Below are 21,156 nucleotides of genomic sequence, written 5' to 3'. Positions count from 1 at the left end.
TGTTTAGTTGGAAACACTTTCTAGCATATAGATGAGATGCAAAGCAAGAAAATAAAAATGATAACTGACAGTTAAGGAGAGAAAGAAACAGATTTGGGTCAAATGCACAGAGGTGATAGCTGAAGTTGTGAGAGGCAGAACAAAAAGAAGATTAAAGACCAATGGAGACCTCTAGTTATTAATGATGTAAGAGTATAAAAGAGGAGCTGGCAAAACAACCAGAGATGGAGCAACCAGACAAGCTGAGGGAGAAAAGCCCAAATGACATCCAGCTTTACACTAAAAGTCAAGTGTCACCCAAGAAATGAACACTGCAAAACAAAGGACAGTGGCTTCCATTGTTTTTTAATAAGATGCTACCAAATTTCTAGAGGCAAAAATAGTACTTGAGGTTTCTTTCCAAATATCAGGCTATCATCAGAACACATAAATGAAAAACCCAAGAGGCTGGTATTTGCCTTTAAAAGAATAAAATGTGGAAAGAGAATCTTTCTGCCAATTTGTTCCAGAATATGACTCCACATTACCATAATGGTTTGTGTGGCAATGCTTGCACCAGAAGTCCCTTTTTCCCCTTTTTTTAGATTCATACTATAAATACACACTTTTTGCATATTGCTCAAGCCCTAATTATTGAATGGAACTGTGGTGATTTCTACTTAAAAAAGAAAAACAAAAAACAGAGCTACAGTTTTTTTCCTCTTTGTCCCCAGGGGTAAAGGCATTGCATTTTTCCCAACTTATTTATATGTACATATGCACAAAACATATCTTAAGCTTTAGATATATATTCAAATGACTATCCTTGTGTCTTAAGCAATGATAAACTGTCCTCTTAAACTTATGTACAGTGAGGTAATATTTCACTATGGCATTTCAGAAATCATAGTTTTCATCAACCTTTCTTCCTGCCAAGCTGTGCTGTTATTGCCATGATTTAGCCTGACTTCAAATTTTCAGTCTTTCCCAACCTCTATAGACAGGGAACTTCTGGAACCACTCATTCAACGAACATGCATCAAGAAGCTCTTTTGCTTTAGCCACGGCGGTGAGTGCTAGGAGTGGATATTGTGCCCCATGCACACGCAGAAGGACCAGCAGTGACAACCTACGACTGGAATTAACACTGTGATACATGGGTTATTGGTGTGGAAGCACAAAGCACCTGGTCCACTTCTTTGCTACCTCTCTCTTTCTGTTGTCCAAGTCATGGCCAAAGTATTTGTCCAAGTCCTCATTACTACTAACTAAGAATTTAGAACACTGTCTGAATTTCCATTCTGTCCAATTTAATGGATCTTAACAGCCACCATCAAATTCAATTGTTGATGAACCATTATGATTTAGTCACTTAACTTCTTCAAATCCACATGAACGTTCCATTATCCTGTTACTGTGGTATAATGGGAAGAGACCTGGCTTCTTGTTCTGAATTTGTCAAAAACATGCTGTGTGAATTGAGATAAGACACTCACTTTTCTGAACTTCAAACGCTTCATCTATAAAATATGTGATCCCTAGCACCTTTGTCAACTTCGAAAACTAAGATCTGTGGCTACAGCCCACACTGTCCTATGACAGTGTTAACTCCCTTCAGAGCTGGTACTAGCCTACCTCCTGCTCCCGGCCACTCCTCCCTCCAGCTCAGACATGTGTTTCTGCCCTTCTCTGTCCCTAGCATCCACAGACCACACGCTGCAACTTCCTCTAGGCAGAGGTCATGGATCTGCCAGAATCCAAGTCCGAAACTTTTTGTTACTTTCTTTACTAAACATCATATAATTCAGACAAACCTCAAATCTTAAGTAATCTTAATTCTTAACTAACCTAAATTATAACACCGCCACCACATAGTACAGTGTAAAAACCTAATTCTTAAAAAACTCCTCATATTTTTATTAAAATGCAATGGTCTTCTAACTTCAAAAAATGTTAATATACTATAATTTTAACATAGAAAAATGGGGGACCTTTTAAAGCCTTGCTAAAATTAACTAGCTTTTCATATATAGGGGTCATATTCTTTTTATGTTTTAATTTTTTTAATCCTCACCTGAGGATGTATTTTTGTTACTCATTTGAGAGAGAGAGAGAGACATTGGTTGCCTCTGGCAACCAGGGATTGCCCTGCAACCCGGGCATGTGCTCGAATCAGGAATCAAAAGCAGAACATTCTGGTGCACAGGACAATGCTCCAATCAACTGAGCCACCAGGCCAAGGTCTTTTTTATGTTTTACATACCCACAGTATATTAATTATTTAGGGTCTGGCAGAACTAAGACCTGCTTGAGAGTGGTTGGTAGGGTAATAATATGGGCGTAATAATTTATAGTTTTAATTTGAACATTTCACCTAAAATGTCAGATGGTGTACTTGAGTGTGATATTGTTATGTTACAGAATTGCATGCTTGTGATTTTGTAATAAAAGGTTTTGTAATAGAAAGGGGTGATATTTGTGCTGGACCCTTGTATATTAAGAGATTTTCCAGAAAGGTTTTCTGATGTCTAATATAGGCTGTTTCTAAACTGATTTTATAAGTTTGATGAGCACCCAATCTGCTAATATATTCACTCTGCCAGTATTTTATTACCAGACATTTACAGCACAGTCAAAGGGCTGGATACAGTCTGAGACTTTAATATCTACTTGCATTACGTTGTGCAAACAGCAGACAAATAGGTTAACAAATCTGCATAAATATTATTTTGCAATTTTTTTCCCTGGTGATTTAATGCAGACTCCATCTGTTTCACTGAAAGAAAATATCAGCTCAAGTTTTCTACCTTTAACTTTCTAGGGGTTCCTTCAGGTTATTATTCAAATTCTCTTTAAAGTCTGTTTTACATGAAACAGGCCTCTTTACCAGGGGGAGGTTCTGAAGGAACAGTATTTTAATGTCAAACTCAGAGCTGTAAAAACACTATTTTAGAGTGAATGCACAGAGAACCAAATATCTAGATGCTGGGAGAGAAAATGAAGTAATTTTCATCCTACTCCAACTGAGGTGTTTATATCCATCGTATTGACGGAGGAATCATTACAGTAAACCCAAGGGCTATGCTGGCATCTGTCCACCTGTGAACATGCAGAATTAACAAAGTGACTGGTCGCTTGACTGAAATACCAAGCCCTTCATTTCTATGCCATGTCATATAACACTGGGAATAATGTAGAAGGACCTTTCTGAGACTTTGCTGAATATTTAACAGTTGCTATAATCCTTGCAGTTAATAACTACATACATACCTCAGCAGAAGCATTCACACCAAGCAAAACTAAAACTAGGTCAGTACAGGAGGCAAAATCTTGCAACACAGAGGTTTTAACCATATGGTGCATGAACGTATCCTAGAAATTTTAAAGTTTTGCTATAAGAGGAGGAAGCATGAACATCCAGTCATTAAACCATAATCTCAAACAGTTCTTGCCCTGCATTCTAGATTGTGATTATAAAAGATAGCATTCTAAGGAGACATTTCACTCTGATAATTCAGAAAAATATAAGTATATTTTAAGGTATAAGAAATAAACAATAAAAATATTAAAACCAGAGAGATATAGTCTTATCTGCCCTTTGAAAATCTCTCTAAAGGCAATCATTCTTTGGTAAGATTAATTTCTTACAATAATACAGAATCTTAATTGTATACCAGTTTATATAATTCTACAATAAAGCTATTTATCTTTTGAGGGTATAGAGTATATCTTTATAATATGTCAACAGTGGTCAGCAATAAGAACCAAGCACAGTGAAATATTTTGGTTGATTAGAATTAAAATTCACGTACACATACACATACAAACCATCTCATCAATAATTTTATAATAATGCTTGTGTCTTGCTAGGAAGATGCCAGATTAATAATGCAAATGAGAGTCAAACATAATTACAGCACATTAGGCCAAATCTAGTGTGTAGTGAAAGTTGCCAAGTCTAGAAAGTTTTGTAAATAATTCTTTCTGCTTCATTTTCAGGCATAAATAAAAAATAGGTGCCTATTAATGTCCTTAGAGCTTCTCTTTATTAGAAAGAGCAACTTGTATGGTCCTAAGGATATTCTGTCCATTAAAGTTTCAGCTTTTTGTTTCTGGGATTAACGGAGATTGCTGACCAGGTTTTACATCCCTCCTTATTAATTTAAGAGTAACAAAATAAGGCAAAAATATTTATCATGAAAAGTTTGACAATTTTACTCATAACCAAAAGGAAATGTTTAAGTATAAAACAAATTATCAAAATATAAGCTAGTTTTGTATTAAGGAATGAAATTTTTGCTAACAGCTTATTAATATAAATCATGAGAAATAGAGATACGTGTTGCAATAAACAAGAAATAGGAATTTGAAGCCAGGAATGAAGGGAACACTCCATGTTTGTCTACATGAAAATAGGGTATATTTCCAGATATATTAAAAATAATAAAGTTAGTTATACTTTTGCTTGTTCTGTAAAACCATCATGTAACATTAAAGATAAAGTGTTGCACCCTGGCTGGTATAGCTTGGTGGATTGAGCATGAGCCTGTGAACTAAAGGGTCCACTAAAGGGTTCAATTCCCGGTCAGGGCACAGGCCTGGGTTGTGAGCCAGATCCCCTGCTGGGGGCACTTGAGAGGCAACCACACACTGATGTTTCTCTCCCTCTCTTTCTCCTTCCCTCCCCTCTCTAAAAATAAATAAATAAAATATTTTTTAAAAAGATAAAGAGTTGCCCTCTATGTATTCCCTACAGTAGGATGGATTTTAAAACTTTCTTAATCAGATTTCAAGACATTCTTTAGCTTTCACAGAGGTGTTTTGGAAATCCACATGGTGGTCACAGTGGTATTCCCTCATTAGAACCTGTTTAATCTATAAACATGTAGGGCCACTTTAGTCCCTGGGAAGTGCTGTGGTGGGTGGCTTGGTGGCGTGAGAATGAACAAGACACGGTCACTCTCCCCAAGAAGCCGGACTCCCTGGGAGAAATGTGTTTAGTGGAGAACCCTGACTCTTCAAGTGGGGGCTTAATTGGCTGGGATCAAAAGCTTTATTCAGATCACAGCTTTTTCTTTTTCCTCAGAAGTGTAAAGTATTTACATAATTTCTTTGGTTCCCCATAGGGTCAGAATTTAGCCATTAATGTATGTCTAATTTTATATATATATATATAAACATATAGGTAGGTAGATGAGTGCGTACATTTTTGTATTTTACATCACATATATATATTACATATTTTTTCTTACATAGATATCCCTTATGCCTAACTGAAAAAACTGAACCTAAATTGGATTATATATAAGATCCCCTGATTATAACATAAATTTTGATATTTTCATTTATTTTAAAGTTCCAGAAACAAGCTTCATATACTATAAAATTTAACAATTGTTAAGCAAGTATCACTTATTACTAACAATAATTATCATTGTCTTATTTAAAATTATATAATTTTGTACAGAAAGAAACTATAATGAGAAAAGTTTTCTTACATGAATGAAAACTTCACATAAATTAGAAAAATGTAATAGCATAACCAATGTATAATGGCAAAATAATTGTTATTTGTATTTGCACTATCATTACAGGTAGAAACTGATCTGATTCTGCATTAAAATTAAAAGTACTTGTACTGCATATTACAAAATTATGGCACATGAAAATTTAAATGTCTCTGCTAATGACAAATGTTATTTTTCATTATTAAAATGTTCAAACATGTCATAAGTATTTTCTGCTTTTATATAAAAATGGCAAGCATTAACTATGGAACTATATAATCAACCAAAATAATCTATTGTTATTTTGCTAACATCATTGCCAAACTTTTAATTCCTAAATGACAATCTTAAATACTCTGGAAAGCAATTTTTATTTTATCTCAGAGTTAAATATTGTTTTTAAAATTCTGGGGCTCTCCCTCACCATATAGTCAATGGGATGCCCAAGACCTCACAAATGTATCAGTTCAGTGCTACTAAAACGTAGGAAGCTTCTCAGCTCATTTAGTGCCTCCCCCTTTTTTGAGGACGTGTTCTGTTCGCATTTAGAAAAGTTCCTGTCACCAAATTATTAAAGAAAACTGTGGTGTGATGGAAAGAGCATCTGACCTGGAGTTACAGTATTTCCAGACCTACTTCTACCCTTACTAATGCATAACCTCCTCGTGCCTTGGTTACATCATCTGTGAAATGCTGACAATAACTTCTGTGCCCCACCATGTTTTTGTGAATACCAAGAAAGGGTACGTATGGGAAAAAACGAGAGCCAAATGTAAAGTAGTGTTGTTCACTAGTGTTGTCCTACACTTGACAAGTAACTCAATTATTTGGGATTTGCCTCTTGTTAGCTCCAGTAGAAGGTGTCATCAGGGAAATTTGTGGATTTTAGCTAATGCCCAGAATGCTTCTTCTTAAAAAAAAAAATCCAAACATTCTTCTTGCCCTTCCAACCCACCTCCTCGATCCGTCAGTAACGTTAACATTGAAAGTTCTACTTGGTTCTCAAGGTGTGACCCAGAGCCAGCAGCTTCAGCATCAACCCCGAGAGCTTGTCAGAAATGCAGATGTGGGCCCCATCCCAGACCTCCCTCCGAATCAGAAACGCTGGGGTGGGGCCCAGCAATGTCTGTTTTCACGAGCTCTCCAGCGATTCTGATGCACACTCCAGTCTGAAAACCACTGCGACTGGTCCCCATCTGTATCCATCTACGCAGGTCCATGACTCTGGATTCCCAGACACCTTCTCAGAACTCTGCTGTTGACTTTCCACTGCCCGCCCCTAACAGAACACCGTGCGATCCCTCCTGGGACCGAGCATCAGCGCTGAACTAATAGAGAGGATTGTGAGGAGCCCCAGAAACTCTACCCAGAATACAGCTCTGCCCCTGGGCCAACCCATCGTCATCCTCAGCGGCAGGAGCCAAAGCCTCCAGCCGGCTTTCCTCTGCTCCATCCTCCTCCAGGGCCAAGCGCCAGGTGGAGATCCGTACAAACCGGAGGTGTGCCTGCTCCTCACCTCCCGCTAGGATAAGGATCAGAGGCTTGGTGGCCCCAGGTTTACCTGCACCAGCGTCATCTGCGAGCCGAGCGCCAAGAGTATCTTCTCGGTCTTGGTGGGGTACGGATTGTCACGGTGCTTGTAAAGCCACTGCTTGAGGGGCCGCGCCATGTCTTGCAGGGCCTGTCGCTTGTGCCTCACCTTCCCGCCGTTCTGCCGGGCCCTGGGACACCGGGAGAGGAGGAGGCCCTAGTGAGTGACACTCTCTGGATGCTGCCCGTGGAGAATCCCTCCCTCCCGGACACCCGCTGTTCAGCGGTCGCCGAGCCCCCGCCAGGCACCCCAGGGCACACAGCCCAGCCGCACGCACCCTCCCCGCGCGCCCGGAGGTTGAGGCGAGGGAGCCACACAATGCTTTGTGTGCGAGTATCATTTCCTCGGCATCTCTCTTTGAAGTGGCCTGGTTGTCGCAGAGGGATCATGTGGCGGCAGTAAAGCACCTTAGATTTATCTTGAAAAGGGGAATATCTTGAAGCCAGTAACCCGAGGTTAGATGTCTGGGTGACGATGGTTAAATGACTAGAAGGAAAATGTTATTTAAGCTGCGGTTTTGCGCAGCAGGGCTGTTCCCCTTCCCTCGCCCGCTGCACTGTGCCCTTCTCTAGTGGCCCTGGCCTGGTGGGCTGGCTGGGTAGAGGTTGCTGCAGGCTCTCGAACGTTCTTTCAAGGAACTCTCATGCCGGCCGCTCAGGGCTCCTCGTCGCCTGTGGTCAACGGAAAGGTAGCTCCCTGGACAGCGGGAGGAACGCACGAGTGACCGTCACCCCACTGCTCAGGTTCTCTTGGAGCTCTATCCAGTCTACTTTGAACCTCTGGAGAAAAGGAGGAACTTTCCAAAGGAAGGGTACGAGGGAAAACACTCTAGAGGATTTTTCCTGAGATAAGGAGAGTTAAAAAGTTTGAAAAGATCTGTTCCATGGAGGGGAAGGAAGGAAAGGAAGGGAAGGAAGGAAGGAAGGGAGGGAGGGAGGGAGGGAGAGAGAGAGAGAGAGAGAAAGAGAGAGAGAGAAAGAGAGAGAAAGAGAGAGAGAGAGAAAGAGAGAGAAAGAAAGAGAGAAAGAAAAGAAAAGAAAAGAAAAGAAAAGAAAAGAAAAGAAAAGAAAAGAAAAGAAAAGAAAAGAAAAGAAAAGAAAAGAAAAGAAAAGAAAAGAAAAAAGAAAAGAAAGACCCGGAAAAGCATATTCCGAGGGGGAAGACACAAGCAGGCTGGAGCCAGCGTTCCGCGCTGCGCTCCCAGGAGGCTCCGGGAGGTGTCGCCGCGCTGACGCCCTACTGCCGGGAGACTCCGGGATGTTCGCGCTCTTGAGCCGCAGCCTCTGGGGCTTTTGCCTCTGCACACTTTGAAATGCAATTCCAATCGAAAGCACTGATAGTAACATTTTGACGAAATCTAATCTCTATTTTACTAACCAGCAGCGCCGCAGAAACAGCAGCTGATGCAATCTTCTAGGTGGAGAGGGCCAGGACCGTCGCCCCTACCCAACCCAGCGCTCCCGGAGCCTCTCGGAGGTGGCCGGGGGAGGGACGGCCGTCCCTACGTTTGCAGCCAGAGCAGCCGGGCCCACCAGCGAGCTTCAGCCCTTCACCCTGCTAAAACGAAATCCGGCACAGCAGGCTCGCGGCCTTCCCCTCCCAGCTGGCAGCGAGCCCTGACCAGCAGCGCACCATGAGTGCGCCCTAGGCAAAGCCGACCTTCCCAACACCCTGGCGGAGACAAGGAGAGCCGCGAGGCGGTGTGAAGCCTTGTGACAGAAGAGGGGCAGCCCACGGGGCTGGCCCTGACCTGGGAAGCCCCGACTGCTTGGCCCTGCCCTGTTCCTAGCTTCCTGCTCTGTCCTTTATATCTGGCTCTCAGCTGCGTGTCTGCACCGGCGGTCCGGAGAGGCACAGGTAACCTCCTACCCTGATATCCAAGTATAGGAGGATGGCACGGGCAGTTCCGGGTGTCCTCGGCTTCCGACAAGTCTCTTTTGAGCTATCCTGATGAATAGATCCCCCCTATTTTAAGAAACTACTACCTTAAAACGAGAATGCGCAAAACCAGGAGGCGGAGACCTGCCCTCGAGGGAAACTCCGCGCCCCACTGCTACTTGCATACCCGCGCCGCTCACCGCCCCCACCCTCTCGACTGCGCGCGAGCCCGGGCCCCTGGAGGGTGGGCATACCCTGTCCTTCGGTGTCTCAGTCCGAGGTTGTCCTTGAGGGGTGGGCCTTCCGGAATACCCATCTCCGGACGCGCATGGGGACTGTCCAGGACACCGCCATAGGGCCGGCCGCCCAGCTCCCGCTCGGGAACGCCGTGGTCTTCAAAAAGCACCGCGCCGTTGATCTTGTCGAAGACGATGGTGTTCATGGTGTGGCTTGGCAGGGGCGCCCCGCGCGGCCACAGCGCCTCGGAGCCGGGCCACCGGGAGCTCCGCAGGGCTCGGATTCTAGGAGATGAAGGTGCATCACGTTACTCGCTGAGAGCGCTCACACCCTGAGCGGAGCCCCAAACTTGGCCAAAGCAAGGGGCTGCGGAGTTCAGGCGAGAAGCGGCACCGCCGCACCTGAACCAGGGAGCCCACGCTTCTCCGTTCCTGGCTAACCCGCTCCCCCTGCTGCCGCACACTCTGGGGCAGGTCCCTGTCTCCCTCGTTACCCCGGCGATCGAGTCCCCAAGGCTTCAACCGGGAATAGTGTACCCGCGGCGGCAAGGAAAGTAATTCCTAAACGAGCCTTTCTGCCTGGGTTTGAATCTGGAAGAACCACATTCCAGACAGCAGAGCGAAACCCGCGTGTTCTTCAGTCACAATGGAAGACTAAAGCCTCTCAGAGCTTCCACTCGAGCCGTAAAGGAGGTTTGGAAGAAAGGGAAATTGGGGGTAACATGAACAACCGCCTGCGCAAGCCCAGTTAATGAGTGCCAGGCCGGACCGGGATTTCAAGTTGTCTAGATCTTGGATGGTTTGGCTGAACCCCCTGCCCCTGCGTCCATCTCTGGGGTAGGGGTGAGGGCTGGGAAATTTAGCAGACTCCAGAGCTAGAAAGTTAAGTGGCTTCAAGGACAAACGCGCCACATGATTCCCGCCCCCTCCCCCCCGATCTTTCTACCACCCTCAACCCGCTCGGGCACCCGCAGGGGCCGGGCGGCGCGAAGGCGCGCGAGTCCCGCCTCCCCGCAGCCCGCTGTCAGTGCGGTCCTCTTCCGCAGCGCGGGTGCGAGCCTGGCTCGGAGCCCTTCCACACCCGCCCCTTTCCGGGGTTTCGGGAAACCATTTCGGAGGCTGCAAACGTTTTCGGAGAGGAGGAATCACGGTCCGTGCACCGCAGGGCCCGCGGCTGCCACAGTCCGAGAAACCCTCCGGCTCACCTCCCGAGTCGCTGTGGCCGGGAGCCTCTGCCGGCAGCGCACAGGCGTCAGCGGCAAGTCCGCGCTGCCGCGGATCTGCCCAGTGACCGCCCAGAGGCGCGCGGCCACCACATCCCGCCCCATCTCCCCGCCTCGAGCCACCAAGCAGCTGAGCCGCTCTCCTTCCCTTCGCTGCCAGCGCCCCTCACCCCGCCCAACCGCGGCGTGGGCTGCCCCCCCGGACCCGTGCACTGATCCTCTGCCTCGCCGAGCGCCCACACTCGCCAACGCCCCTCGCCCCGCCCTCCGGCTACCACGGCAGCGGCCACGCGCGACTTGTAGGGCCGTGACCGCGGCGAAACGACGGCTCCCTTCAGTGTTCATGGGGACCTGAAGTCAGACCTCTGCTGGCAACCCCGAGTCCCCTAAGACTGAGTCCTCCCTCCCGCGCAGACAGGTACGTGTCTGGGGTTTCGACACTAGCTCGTCGACAAGTGTGAAAGCAAATTTCCGTGCTCGCTACCCCGGTTCAAAGGTCAGGACTCGGGGGTTTTTTGTTGTTGTTTGTTTGTTTATTGTTAAATCCGTGCGCTTAGTGTTTTGCGGTTCTCGCTGCTCCATTTGTATAATACACCCTTCCCCAGCCTCACAGTCTTCCTCCACCCCAGTGCTCCTGTATGTAGGCGTGTTTTTCCCAGCGCATCCGCCCTGAAGTTTGGAAGATCGGGCCCCTCTCCGGCTGTCCCCAGCCTGCAAAAGGTGGCAGTGAGACACCTGGCGCGGTTTGGGTCCACTGGCATGGCAGAAGCCGCCAAGAGAAGTCCGAGAGCTGGATGCTGACGCAAGGGGTCCCGGGGGCGTGGGAACCGCCTCTTCTCAGCTTCTAGGGAGCCCACGCGCGGTACCCCACGCCTCCTCTCGGCTCCGGTGCTTTCCACTCACCCTAATTCACTCCTAATTGTCACTTGTGGAGCTCCCTCCCAGAGTGACGGCCCCGCCCAACACCCGCGAATAATTTTAAAGCCAAGGAGGAGCGGGCAGCTGGGCTCCCAGGCCCTAGCAGACCCTCCGGCCAGGCTTAGCGACCACCCATGCGCGTCTTCTATGAACTGCGGAGAGAGGTAGGGGAAGGACCAGGAGCGCTGAAGCGCCTGGGGACAGTGAGCCTCCCACCCGAGGCTTCGCGCGGGGACTCGGCGACTCGAGGGCTGTACCTGGAAGAGTGGGGCCCGCGGCCGGCGGCAGGGCTGCTGGCTCTCCCGCGTCGAGGCTAGGCGCACTCCCATCCCCGCCTCATGTTTTCCGCGCGGGCTCCAACGCGCTCACCGCCTCCACCGCCGTCGTCTCGGCTTTATTTACCCAGACAGGCGCGCGCGGCCCGGGAACAGGAATATCGAGGCCTTCTCATGTTTCCTGACTGTTTGGCCCAGCCAGCGAACATCCTGCGGGCGCGGTATCCACGTTCCCGGGCCGTCGAGAGGAAGCTTCTGCGCCGCCCGGCTGTGCGGATGGCAGTTAACCCTCGCGGAGGGGATGCCACAGCCGGCGCCGCGGGGAGACCCCAGCCTGCAGAGTCCTCCCTAGCCAGGCCCGGCTCCCAGCTCCACCGGCCTCGCAGGCGCTGAGCTTAAGGGGCTACTTCCTTCGCACTTAGGGGAGAAATTCTCGGAGAGGCCTCAAATAGCGCCGGGCTCGGACTCTGGGAGCCGAGAGGCTGCGGTGCAAATCCCGTGTCTTAGCTGGCTCCAGTGTCGGAAATTTCACTACAAGTGGCTGGGTGGGTGAGACCACTACAGCGCGCCTTTTATTTTCCTCGCGATTAGCTGGAGTGAAGTTACAGGCACAACCACTTCGGGTTTGTGCCTATAGCGCGTGAGCGTATGTACGAGAGGTTTGAGCCCCGGGAGCCTTTTTTCTGGTGTTACTAGGTTTCTGAGGTCATGGCTGTCTCAAAGCCAGGCACACATTCACCCTCCGGGGCCGCGCTGCAGTGGCTGCCTTCGCCTCGGGCAAGGCTGGGGCTAGGCGAGACCACTGTGCCCAGGTATGGAGGAGAGGGCGACCCTAAGGCCAGGGTTCTGCATGAAGCAAAGTGAACAGAACTTAAAAGAATCAGAAAGGGGACACAGTGCAAGGGGAGAGAATGGTTATCAGATTCTCTTATTGATGATACTTGGCTTCTCACCTTCACCCCAAATATAAGAGTAGCGAAGCTGTGGTTTGGGTGCAACCCGAGGCTCAAGCACCTAGACGCCTCCTTTCTCGCCACTGGCCTCGCTGCTGCAGCGACACCTTTCCTATGTTTTTAAGAGCGAAAGTAGAGTTACCCAAACCTGAAAGGCATGGTCCCTTTCTCCTCTAAAGGTGGCTGGCAGCGCTGGGGCAGTGGCTCGCCTATCCATGTTTAGGTGGCCTGGAAGTTGTTAAAACATATACTAAAGCTATTTTTCCAAGACAAATCAGACCCCCGAATTTTCTATGTTACCTCCCAAAATACGTGGCAGCAAATCGGGAAATTGCACAATCTAAAGCGGAAAGGGACGTAAGTTTACATTTTTGACTACCAGACAGATAAATATAATCATTTGATCACGTTTCCCGATGTCCTTGGTTCTCTTTCATGATACAACTTGCACTTGTAGAGCGCGCACCTCGTCTTGGAGCTGCACTTGACTAGCTGCGGTGTGGGCTCAGTGCAGGCATAGGTAGACAAACCTCGCTGTGAGGATTTAAAGTCCAGGATACCTCGCCAAGTTTCGACTTGCTGCGAATAAGTTGCACGACAGAAGTAGTTCTAATTGGTAACTCACAGGACGAAAGAATCCTGCTCCCCCCTCTTTGGTCTTCACGACCACGATGGCGGTCACCAGACATGACCATGAAATCAGCTGCAACGTTTCCCTCTAACATGTACTTGGTCAGCTGTGCCGGGCAAAGCAGAAGGCATGTATATAGTTGCTTCCATTTTCACAAGACCTGCTGTGGTGAAATATGGAGATGTATGCTTTCATATAGGCTAGTAGAGGACAAATTAATTTTCTTGTTTTGATCTTACCCTATTTATACAATTTTAAATGCATTTAGAGAACATTAATTAAAGATATATTTACATATAAGATTTGTGTTCTTAAAACCGGATGTAAATGTATAGCAAAAATCTTTCTGCAAAATGTACTTATTATTATTATTATTTACTGGAAAAATAATATATACCTGAGCCTCAGGTTAAGTCACTGAAAATTAATATATGGTCATTACATTATAATTTAGTCATTAGAATTCATTTTAAAGTGATAGAACAGTGGAGGGTCTATTTTAAAATGAAATTGTGTGGAGAAGTTTCCTCTAATATACAAATGAGCGTGTATTTTGTGATAGACCAAACTTTTATTTCTGCATTTCATCCTTTATGTAAGAGTAAAATATCTTTATTTTAATTCACTGTTTAGATACATTTATCATTATCTTAAATGTCACATTTTCCTAAATTGTGTTTTACTCAGCTTCTTATGTTATTCCAATCTCAGTATATCAAATGCTGTATTATAATTCTCAGAAGTAAAACTTTCAGTTTCTTTAGAAACTTAAATCTTTAGAAAGATTTAAGAAAGTGTATGTAGTTTGTGGGAGATTGCCTTAATGTGGCGGGAAGAAAAATAGGCCAGAGCCAGAAGACTTGATCCCTAATCTTAATTCTGGTTAATTTGATGTTGGTTTAACATGAATTTACTGAAATGTAAAATGAATATTATTAAGTTTTCCATAAACTTTCCTCACACTCTCATCAAGAATTTTTTTATGTGAAACCTACACATTGCTAAAGCTAGAAATATGTTAAGTAAGAACATTTGGTAGAAATCTAAATTCATTCTACTGGGCTTCAAGTATAGTTATAAATATAATTTTTACTTTCTAATGAAGGGGAAAAAAGGAGACTTCATTTTTAGCATGTTGATATGTTATCAAGGAACCTGATATTTCACAACAAATATTCGTTATAATTTTTGAAAATAATGATTGCTTTTAAACTCTCTTTTCCAGTTATTACTTAAAGGCAATGACATAAATTACAAAGCAGAGAACGACTGTCACTCCCTGGCCGAAGGGTAAAAACGAGTAAACTTGTAAACAAATAGCAGATTCACCTGACGCTTGGCTAGCAACCCGTAGAGACACATGCGTTGTAAGGCACGGTTTGCAGTGTGAGCAAACGAGTAGAATGGGTGGGTGGCCCACAAATACCTCCTGAGGCCTTTTTCCTTTATTTATACTGCAATTGCATAAATAATACAGAATAAATTCTCTCGGAGAGGGTCTTCTCCACAAATTCACTCTCAAGCAATCAAAGAACAAGGGGACAAAGTGGAAGTTCCTCTTCCGCCAGCTCCACCCAATCACGCTTCTCAGAGGCAACCACCAAGAGACGGCCATAGCTGGTCCGATGTGCGTCTTTTTTACCTTTTTCTGTGCATTCCCAAACATGAATATAAACAAAACATTATAAGTTTGTTTTATTAGTCTTTTTAAATAAGTAAGACCACGCTTTACGTGTGGTTCACACAGAGAACTATTAAACTAAAACTTGCTTTTTCACTCCATAATTTTATGGAGAATGTTCATAATAGCACATATACATATAACCCCTTTTTAACTGTTATATAATGTTCCGTCATCCACTTAGCCATTCCCCTATGAACATTTCTGTCTTTCCAATTTTCACTATTATGAACATGAAATATTCTTGTATGTGATTCTTTCTGCACAAGCGTCAATATTTCCCTAAGAATACCTATACGGATGTAGGATTGCTGGATGGAAGGAAACAAGATTTAAAAAAATTTTAGAGATATTTCTAAATTTCCTTCCGACTCACACGCACAGTAACACACGGAAGTCCTCAGTACCTCCTAGGCTTACACACCATTGTGTGTGTTGGTCTTCATAATGTTTGCCTGTGGGGGGGGATAATGTCTCATGGGTTGATAGCATTTTCATTTTTTATGAGCCATTTTTAATCTCTTAATAGAAGAAAGTTGCTTATAGTCATTGCTTATGTTCTTATTAGATGCCTTGTAATTGATGGAGTTTTTTTGTAAACCATTTGTCCATGATTTATATGCTTTATATATTGCAAATATGTAACTTGGTCTAATGTCTGCCTTTTACCTACTTGTCTCTTGCTTTACTGAAGGTTTAAACATGACTATAGGTCAATAAGTCTGTCTTTTTTATAGATTCTGGATTTTGTGTTTTCCTCGGAAAGTTTTCTTCCCTATATTTTCTTGTAAAAGTTTAAAACAACTATTTTCACTTGGCTCTTTAATCCTTCTGAAATTAATTTGTATATGTTGTGTTGTAAAATCAAAAATCTAATTTGATTTTTTTCTTCTTCAATTGAATAGACAATTATTCTTATGGCACTTATTAAAGAGTTTCCCCCCATTGATTGGAAACAACTTTTCTAATGTATGTGGTGAATTCCTTTCCATATGTAGGTTAGTCTGACAAGGCTTTGAGAGATGCAAAACACCAATAGACTGTAACAAATTTACAATAGACCTCACAACTTAAAAAGCATCTTGCATTCTAAAGACTTTCAGTATTATTCCGTCCTAATTTCAGAACACGTCAAGTATCGAAATAATAATGTGCATTGCCTGGTAATGGTTCCAATTAGAAGGCTAATTCAGTGTTGCTCCAGGAGGTGCTGCTGTGTGCTCGTGCCCTGCTTGGAAGCAGCAGAGCGATTTCAGGCAGCCATGTTCTCCAGAGCAGAGTAGGCTGCGCCCAGATTTTCCGACACATCACAGGACGAGGTGATAATTGGCGAGGAGCAATACAAGATTATTCAACACAGTGGTAGGCCCCTGCATCTACGATTTGAAAAAGTAAACTGCATCTATCTTCTTGTTCAGTTTTTCTACGGAATCGGAATTAATTTTTTTTCACAAAGCAGCCAGTCGGGATGAGAACCTTCAATATGGTTGTACTTTAGTCAAATTCACTCCAGACAGAAATGCAAGTACTTTGTCACCACCATTTCTAAAAGACATTAGCTTCATATAAGTGCAGACAATACGAATAATAAGCAGTTAGTAGAGCTGAGATCCAAATGGGTTAATGTCTTGTGCCACTTCACAGAGCTCGGGACGGGACCTGAAGAGGAACCAGTGCTCCAGCACCCCAGCTGTCCCCTGGCACCGCGAGTCTCCAGGACTTTACCCACCTGAGAATGCACCATGCACTGAGATCCTGAGGAACGCTTCAGTTTGAAAACAGGTAAAGAAATACTGGAACTCCTTCCAGAAAATTATTCTAGCCTGAACATCAATTTGCTTTACATCCAAAAGTGGATGTAAATACATCCATTTTAATAAATACAGCGAAGACTTCTGACCATAGGCTAGAATGACTCTGTATATTCAACCCAATGGACTTCAGGTACTCAATTGATTTTTGCCTGACACCTCCAACCCAAAATTCATCTTCCTTGCTTTCATTATGTGTAGTGTATTTTAATAAATCCAACAAAGGAATCCTTGTGAGCAAAAGTGATGTGTGCAACTTCTGCTTCACATGCTTAAAAAGAAATTGCTTGCCCTTATTTTTAACTTGTCCCTCTTACCAACAGCGGGAACACAGGTGTGGCCGTGGCTCACAACCACTGATTAGACAGAAACTTAAACAACAGCAGAACTGCAAGAATAAGAACCCTGGGCCTTCGAATGGACCACAGGAGTGAGAGCTACCTAGCGTGGTATTGGCAAACTTTTTCTGTAAAGGGCTGCATAGTAGTAAATGCGTTAGACTTCGTGGGGCATATTGTCCTGTTGCAGTTATTCAGCTCCACCATTGTAGCGTCAAAGCAGTCCTGGATAACGATTTGACTGTGAGTGAATACTTGCCTTGAATGAACGAATGCTTGACTATGAATGATTCAGTGAAGGAGTGTTGCTGTGGTCCAAAAAGAAAAAAACTGTATTTAATAGACTAAAGGTTGAATTTCATATAATTTTCATTTGCCACAAAACATTATCCTTATCCTTTTGTTGATTCTTTTCACCCATTTAAGAATGTAAAAACTATTCTTACCTTACAAACAGAAATAAGAACAGGCTACATTTGACCTGAGGCTGTTTGCTGGTCCAGACGTAGAATGATCAGCTCTGGTCTGTTATGGGGAACAAATAAACATCCCCCTTGTTTATGTTACTGTATTTTGGTGTTTCCTGGCTGAAGGAGCTCAGCCTATACCCTACATAATGCACACCTGTACAAAGATGATCTCGGTTACCACAGAAGGGCTTAAGAAAAGTGCTGTTTAATGACGAAAGGCTGCCACAACCAGAGAGAACGGGAGAAGAGATGGAATGGAAATGTGTTTTTGCCATTCTTCTCCTAAAAATGTGTTGCTTGTGTTGAGAGAACCAGGCTAATTATTTTTATAATATTTTTGATACTATGCTCTTTTTCATTTTATCCACTTTTTTAAAAGGGTACTGATGTACCTTTAAATGTTGTATTGGTGTTTAAATTTTAAGGCTTATATTTTTTGTAGTCACAGAAAATGGCAAATAATTGTTAAGAGTGACTGTTTTCTGGCTCACTCCTCCCTTTCAAAAAAACCCTCACACAATTGGAACTACTCTCTTAGTGTTTTCTTTTTTAATAATCAACAATAAATATTTATGGGGCACCTGTATGCAAAATCCTGTGCCAAGAACAGCATCAAATTTGATTTAAAAAACACACCCCTTGCCTAGTGTATAAGCCTGTTAGGAAAGCACAGGCAAACAAATACACCTCATCTAAAATATTTTAGGGTGTCTGATATAAAGATTGCTTGAATCCAGCAAATTGGTAAATCATCTGTAGAAATACATGAGGGAGCTTGAAGATGATAGAAGGGCCATTTTATGTGTCTGCTAAAAATTTTGTAACCATATTACCAACATCCTTCCTGAAAAGATGCAAAAAGATCCTTATTTCAGAAATTTGAGCCTGATTGGAAAACAGCATTTTCACCTCTTACATCAGACTTTTTCAAGTTTTATGCCAAAAACCTCTGGGTTTCAAGAGAACTTTTTAAGACTTCTTTTGAAAAAAAATGCAGTAAGATAAACACAGTGAGGCTAGCTGACGCTCTTCCTTTCCTCCTATGTTTGTCCAGGCCTTCCTTGAACCTGCCTTGGGGCTCCTACCTGCACACTCCTCCTGTGCAAAGGTGCAGAATGGGAAGGGGGATTGGCTGAGAAGAGTCAAGAATAAACCTGTTAGGTGTGGTGGTGTATTGATTCTTGAGGCTTATACAGAGAAGCCTCTTGTAATCCCCAGCACAAGCAGACTAATTCTTCCCTGGGTATCTGGGCCACAGAACCACTGGCAGGCAGCTGGTGCAGAGGGAGAGGTCAGGTCTGCACCTAAGACTACACAGTGATCCTAACTCATCAGTCAAAACTCTTTGTTTTGAAATTCATCAATCTTTCTTAAGTGTGCTCTGATATTGTAAGCTACCACCAATCCCACTTTAGATGGGAGTTTGGGCTAAGTGGAAGGGAAAAGGAAAAAGGTGTTTTGTCAATTAACGGTATAATTTAAATAGCCCAAAGCATAGGATAAAGGGGTCCTTGTAAAACGCAAATGCCATGTTGTTGGGTTTTTTCCCTTGGATCTGCAGTAGCAGTTTACATAAGACTTATGTCCTGATATTGCTCTTCCAGACTCTTGTAAGTGGGGACATAATTAAGAACATATAACAAATTTGAATAATACACACACAGCGTGCACTGCTTGCCCATGCACTGTTCTAAGCACTTAACCCATATAAATGCTCATAACCACCCTTTGGGGCAAGTACTCACTGGAATCCATATTGTAGAAGAGGCTACCTTGGCATAGAATTGCCATAAACACAAGTCGATAACTGATGGGCCCAGTATTTGAATGAAGTCAGGCATGCACCAGAACTTGTGTGCCGAGCCAAACTGCATGGCCTCTTTGAAGGTGCATGGGAAGGAGAGAGAGGAAGAGCTGCAAACACTTGGCTACGTACGTAATTGTAGGCACAGCTAACTATGTAGTTGCACATCTTTTGGCTTCTCATGTAACAGAGGAAGTTCAATGCCAGCATGTTCATTTTTACTTCTGTATGTGATCTTTCTCCTAGGTGAGGAGCAAGTGCAATTTCAGTGTCACTGGAGTACGATGACTTCGCACAGCTAAAGGGCTGTACTTCATGTTCATCTTCATGTGTGGACTCACACTAAAAAGCCAGTAACTGTGAGTCTCCTGTGAGTTCCCTAAATCTAGAGAACATTCTTCCCAGTGGGCAATGAAAAACAACATCTCCGGAGTAACCGAAACAGTCCCGAGATGGTGTTTTATTGCAGGAGTAGGCACAGCCTGATTGGAAGTGGCACATCTCACTCAGCCAGGGTGAAGCCCAGTAGTCTGCATTAAGAAGTCAAAGGAGATGGTAGTGGCCGCTGCAAGTTCATAACCCTCTTCTTGCTGTTTTGTTTCTGTTTTGTTTGGTTTTGTCTTTTTTCCATTCGTAATAGTTTTCAGGCCTGTTTGTAACATTTGTGTAGCCCTAGGCAAGAAGATAAATGGATGCCCACTTCCGTATGTCTAAATGTTTAAAAGTTACAAATCAAGCTGTTAATCGATTATAATTGTCTATCATTTTGTCTAAATCAAAACACTGTTAAATAAAACAGGCCCTATCCTTCCATGTTGACAAACATACCACTAGGACAAAAAAACAGAAACTGTGTAGGTATGATTTTTGTTGGGAAAATATCAATGACAAAGCAATTTAATTATTGCTGCATGTATCTGAATGTTTTGTTGTTGGACTGGCAATATTTAAATGAGTAATAAAATGAAAGAGACATAATTCATAATTTATTATGTATTTTATTCTATTAAATGTATTTTCTTATCTTCCTTTGAGCAAAAATTACTGATTATATTATTATAATTAATTTTTGTCGTAATTTGTGTCCTGAAGGATTACAAATAAAATGTAATTCTACATGCAGTTCCACAATTTTAATATATTTTCATGAAGTATATACATTAAAACAAATACAGAAAAATTTAGTTAAACTTATTTTAATATATTGTTTATGAAATACTATTTTTATTCTATAATATTCAAATTATACATAAAATTAAACTAGAAAAAAATTATTAATGTTTTTAAAAACTGAAATTTAATTTTTTTGAGAATTTAAAACATTTTATACAAATATAGTTATCTGCAATGGTAAGTGTTCAATGTTGGTTGTCAGTATAAAGCCCTGGTATTAGATTTCATGCATGGTTTCTCTAGAGCTACAGACTTACAAATTAGGGAGTGATGTTGTAGCAGGAGGGATTGACCGGAGTGCTAGGCAGAAATTGTAACTGAACCATGTGACAGGCTTCCATACCCGCCCCGCTCCCGCAAAGGGTAAACAACTAACGCGGCTGTGACAAAGCTTGCACAAAGTATGCACGGGATGAAAAGCCGTAACACACGTGTACGGTGGAGGTGAGCAGGGTGATGCCCCGTCCCCGGCACAGACGCTGCGCCTTTGCTGGCTAGAAACCCTCCTAGCCACTTCCAGATCTTGGCGGCAGGAAGAGAGGCAGAGACGCTGCGCAGGCTGACATGCATGATGGACGTTAGCCTCAACTGGCAGGCAGGCTGGACACTCCCCCAGTGCACTGGGTTTTGGGGAGGATGTTTAAACAGAGGGTGCACAGGAACTCCCTCTCTTACCACCACCTGGCCA

The 21,156-nt window shown here is 43.8% G+C and overlaps 1 protein-coding gene and 1 long non-coding RNA gene across 2 annotated transcripts in view; one reads left to right on the top strand and one right to left on the bottom strand.

Annotated features, from left to right (window-relative positions):
* MKX (mohawk homeobox) overlaps nucleotides 1–9,412 on the bottom strand; it is a 57,238-nt gene extending 47,826 nt beyond the window's left edge. The window contains exons 1-2 of the mRNA XM_037140826.2: nucleotides 9,210–9,412; nucleotides 7,048–7,207 (exon numbers count right to left, since the gene is read on the bottom strand). Coding sequence (XP_036996721.1) covers nucleotides 7,048–7,207; nucleotides 9,210–9,397 — 348 coding nt within the window. The 5' untranslated portion in view covers nucleotides 9,398–9,412. The remainder of the gene's footprint in view (nucleotides 1–7,047; nucleotides 7,208–9,209) is intronic.
* A 1,354-nt stretch (nucleotides 9,413–10,766) lies between these two features.
* On the top strand, nucleotides 10,767–20,161 carry LOC119045965 (uncharacterized). Its single transcript, XR_005081883.2, has 4 exons — nucleotides 10,767–10,832; nucleotides 16,517–16,654; nucleotides 17,007–17,132; nucleotides 19,542–20,161. It is a non-coding gene; the product is annotated as an uncharacterized LOC119045965 (long non-coding RNA).
* The last annotated feature ends 995 nt before the right edge of the window (nucleotides 20,162–21,156 follow it).

The sequence above is a fragment of the Artibeus jamaicensis genome, unplaced genomic scaffold (genome assembly GCF_021234435.1).
Source record: "Artibeus jamaicensis isolate MK-2021 breed Jamaican fruit bat unplaced genomic scaffold, CSHL_Jam_final contig_867, whole genome shotgun sequence".
NCBI classification, from domain to species: domain Eukaryota; kingdom Metazoa; phylum Chordata; class Mammalia; order Chiroptera; family Phyllostomidae; genus Artibeus; species Artibeus jamaicensis.
This window is presented reverse-complemented; position numbering and strand designations above follow the sequence as displayed.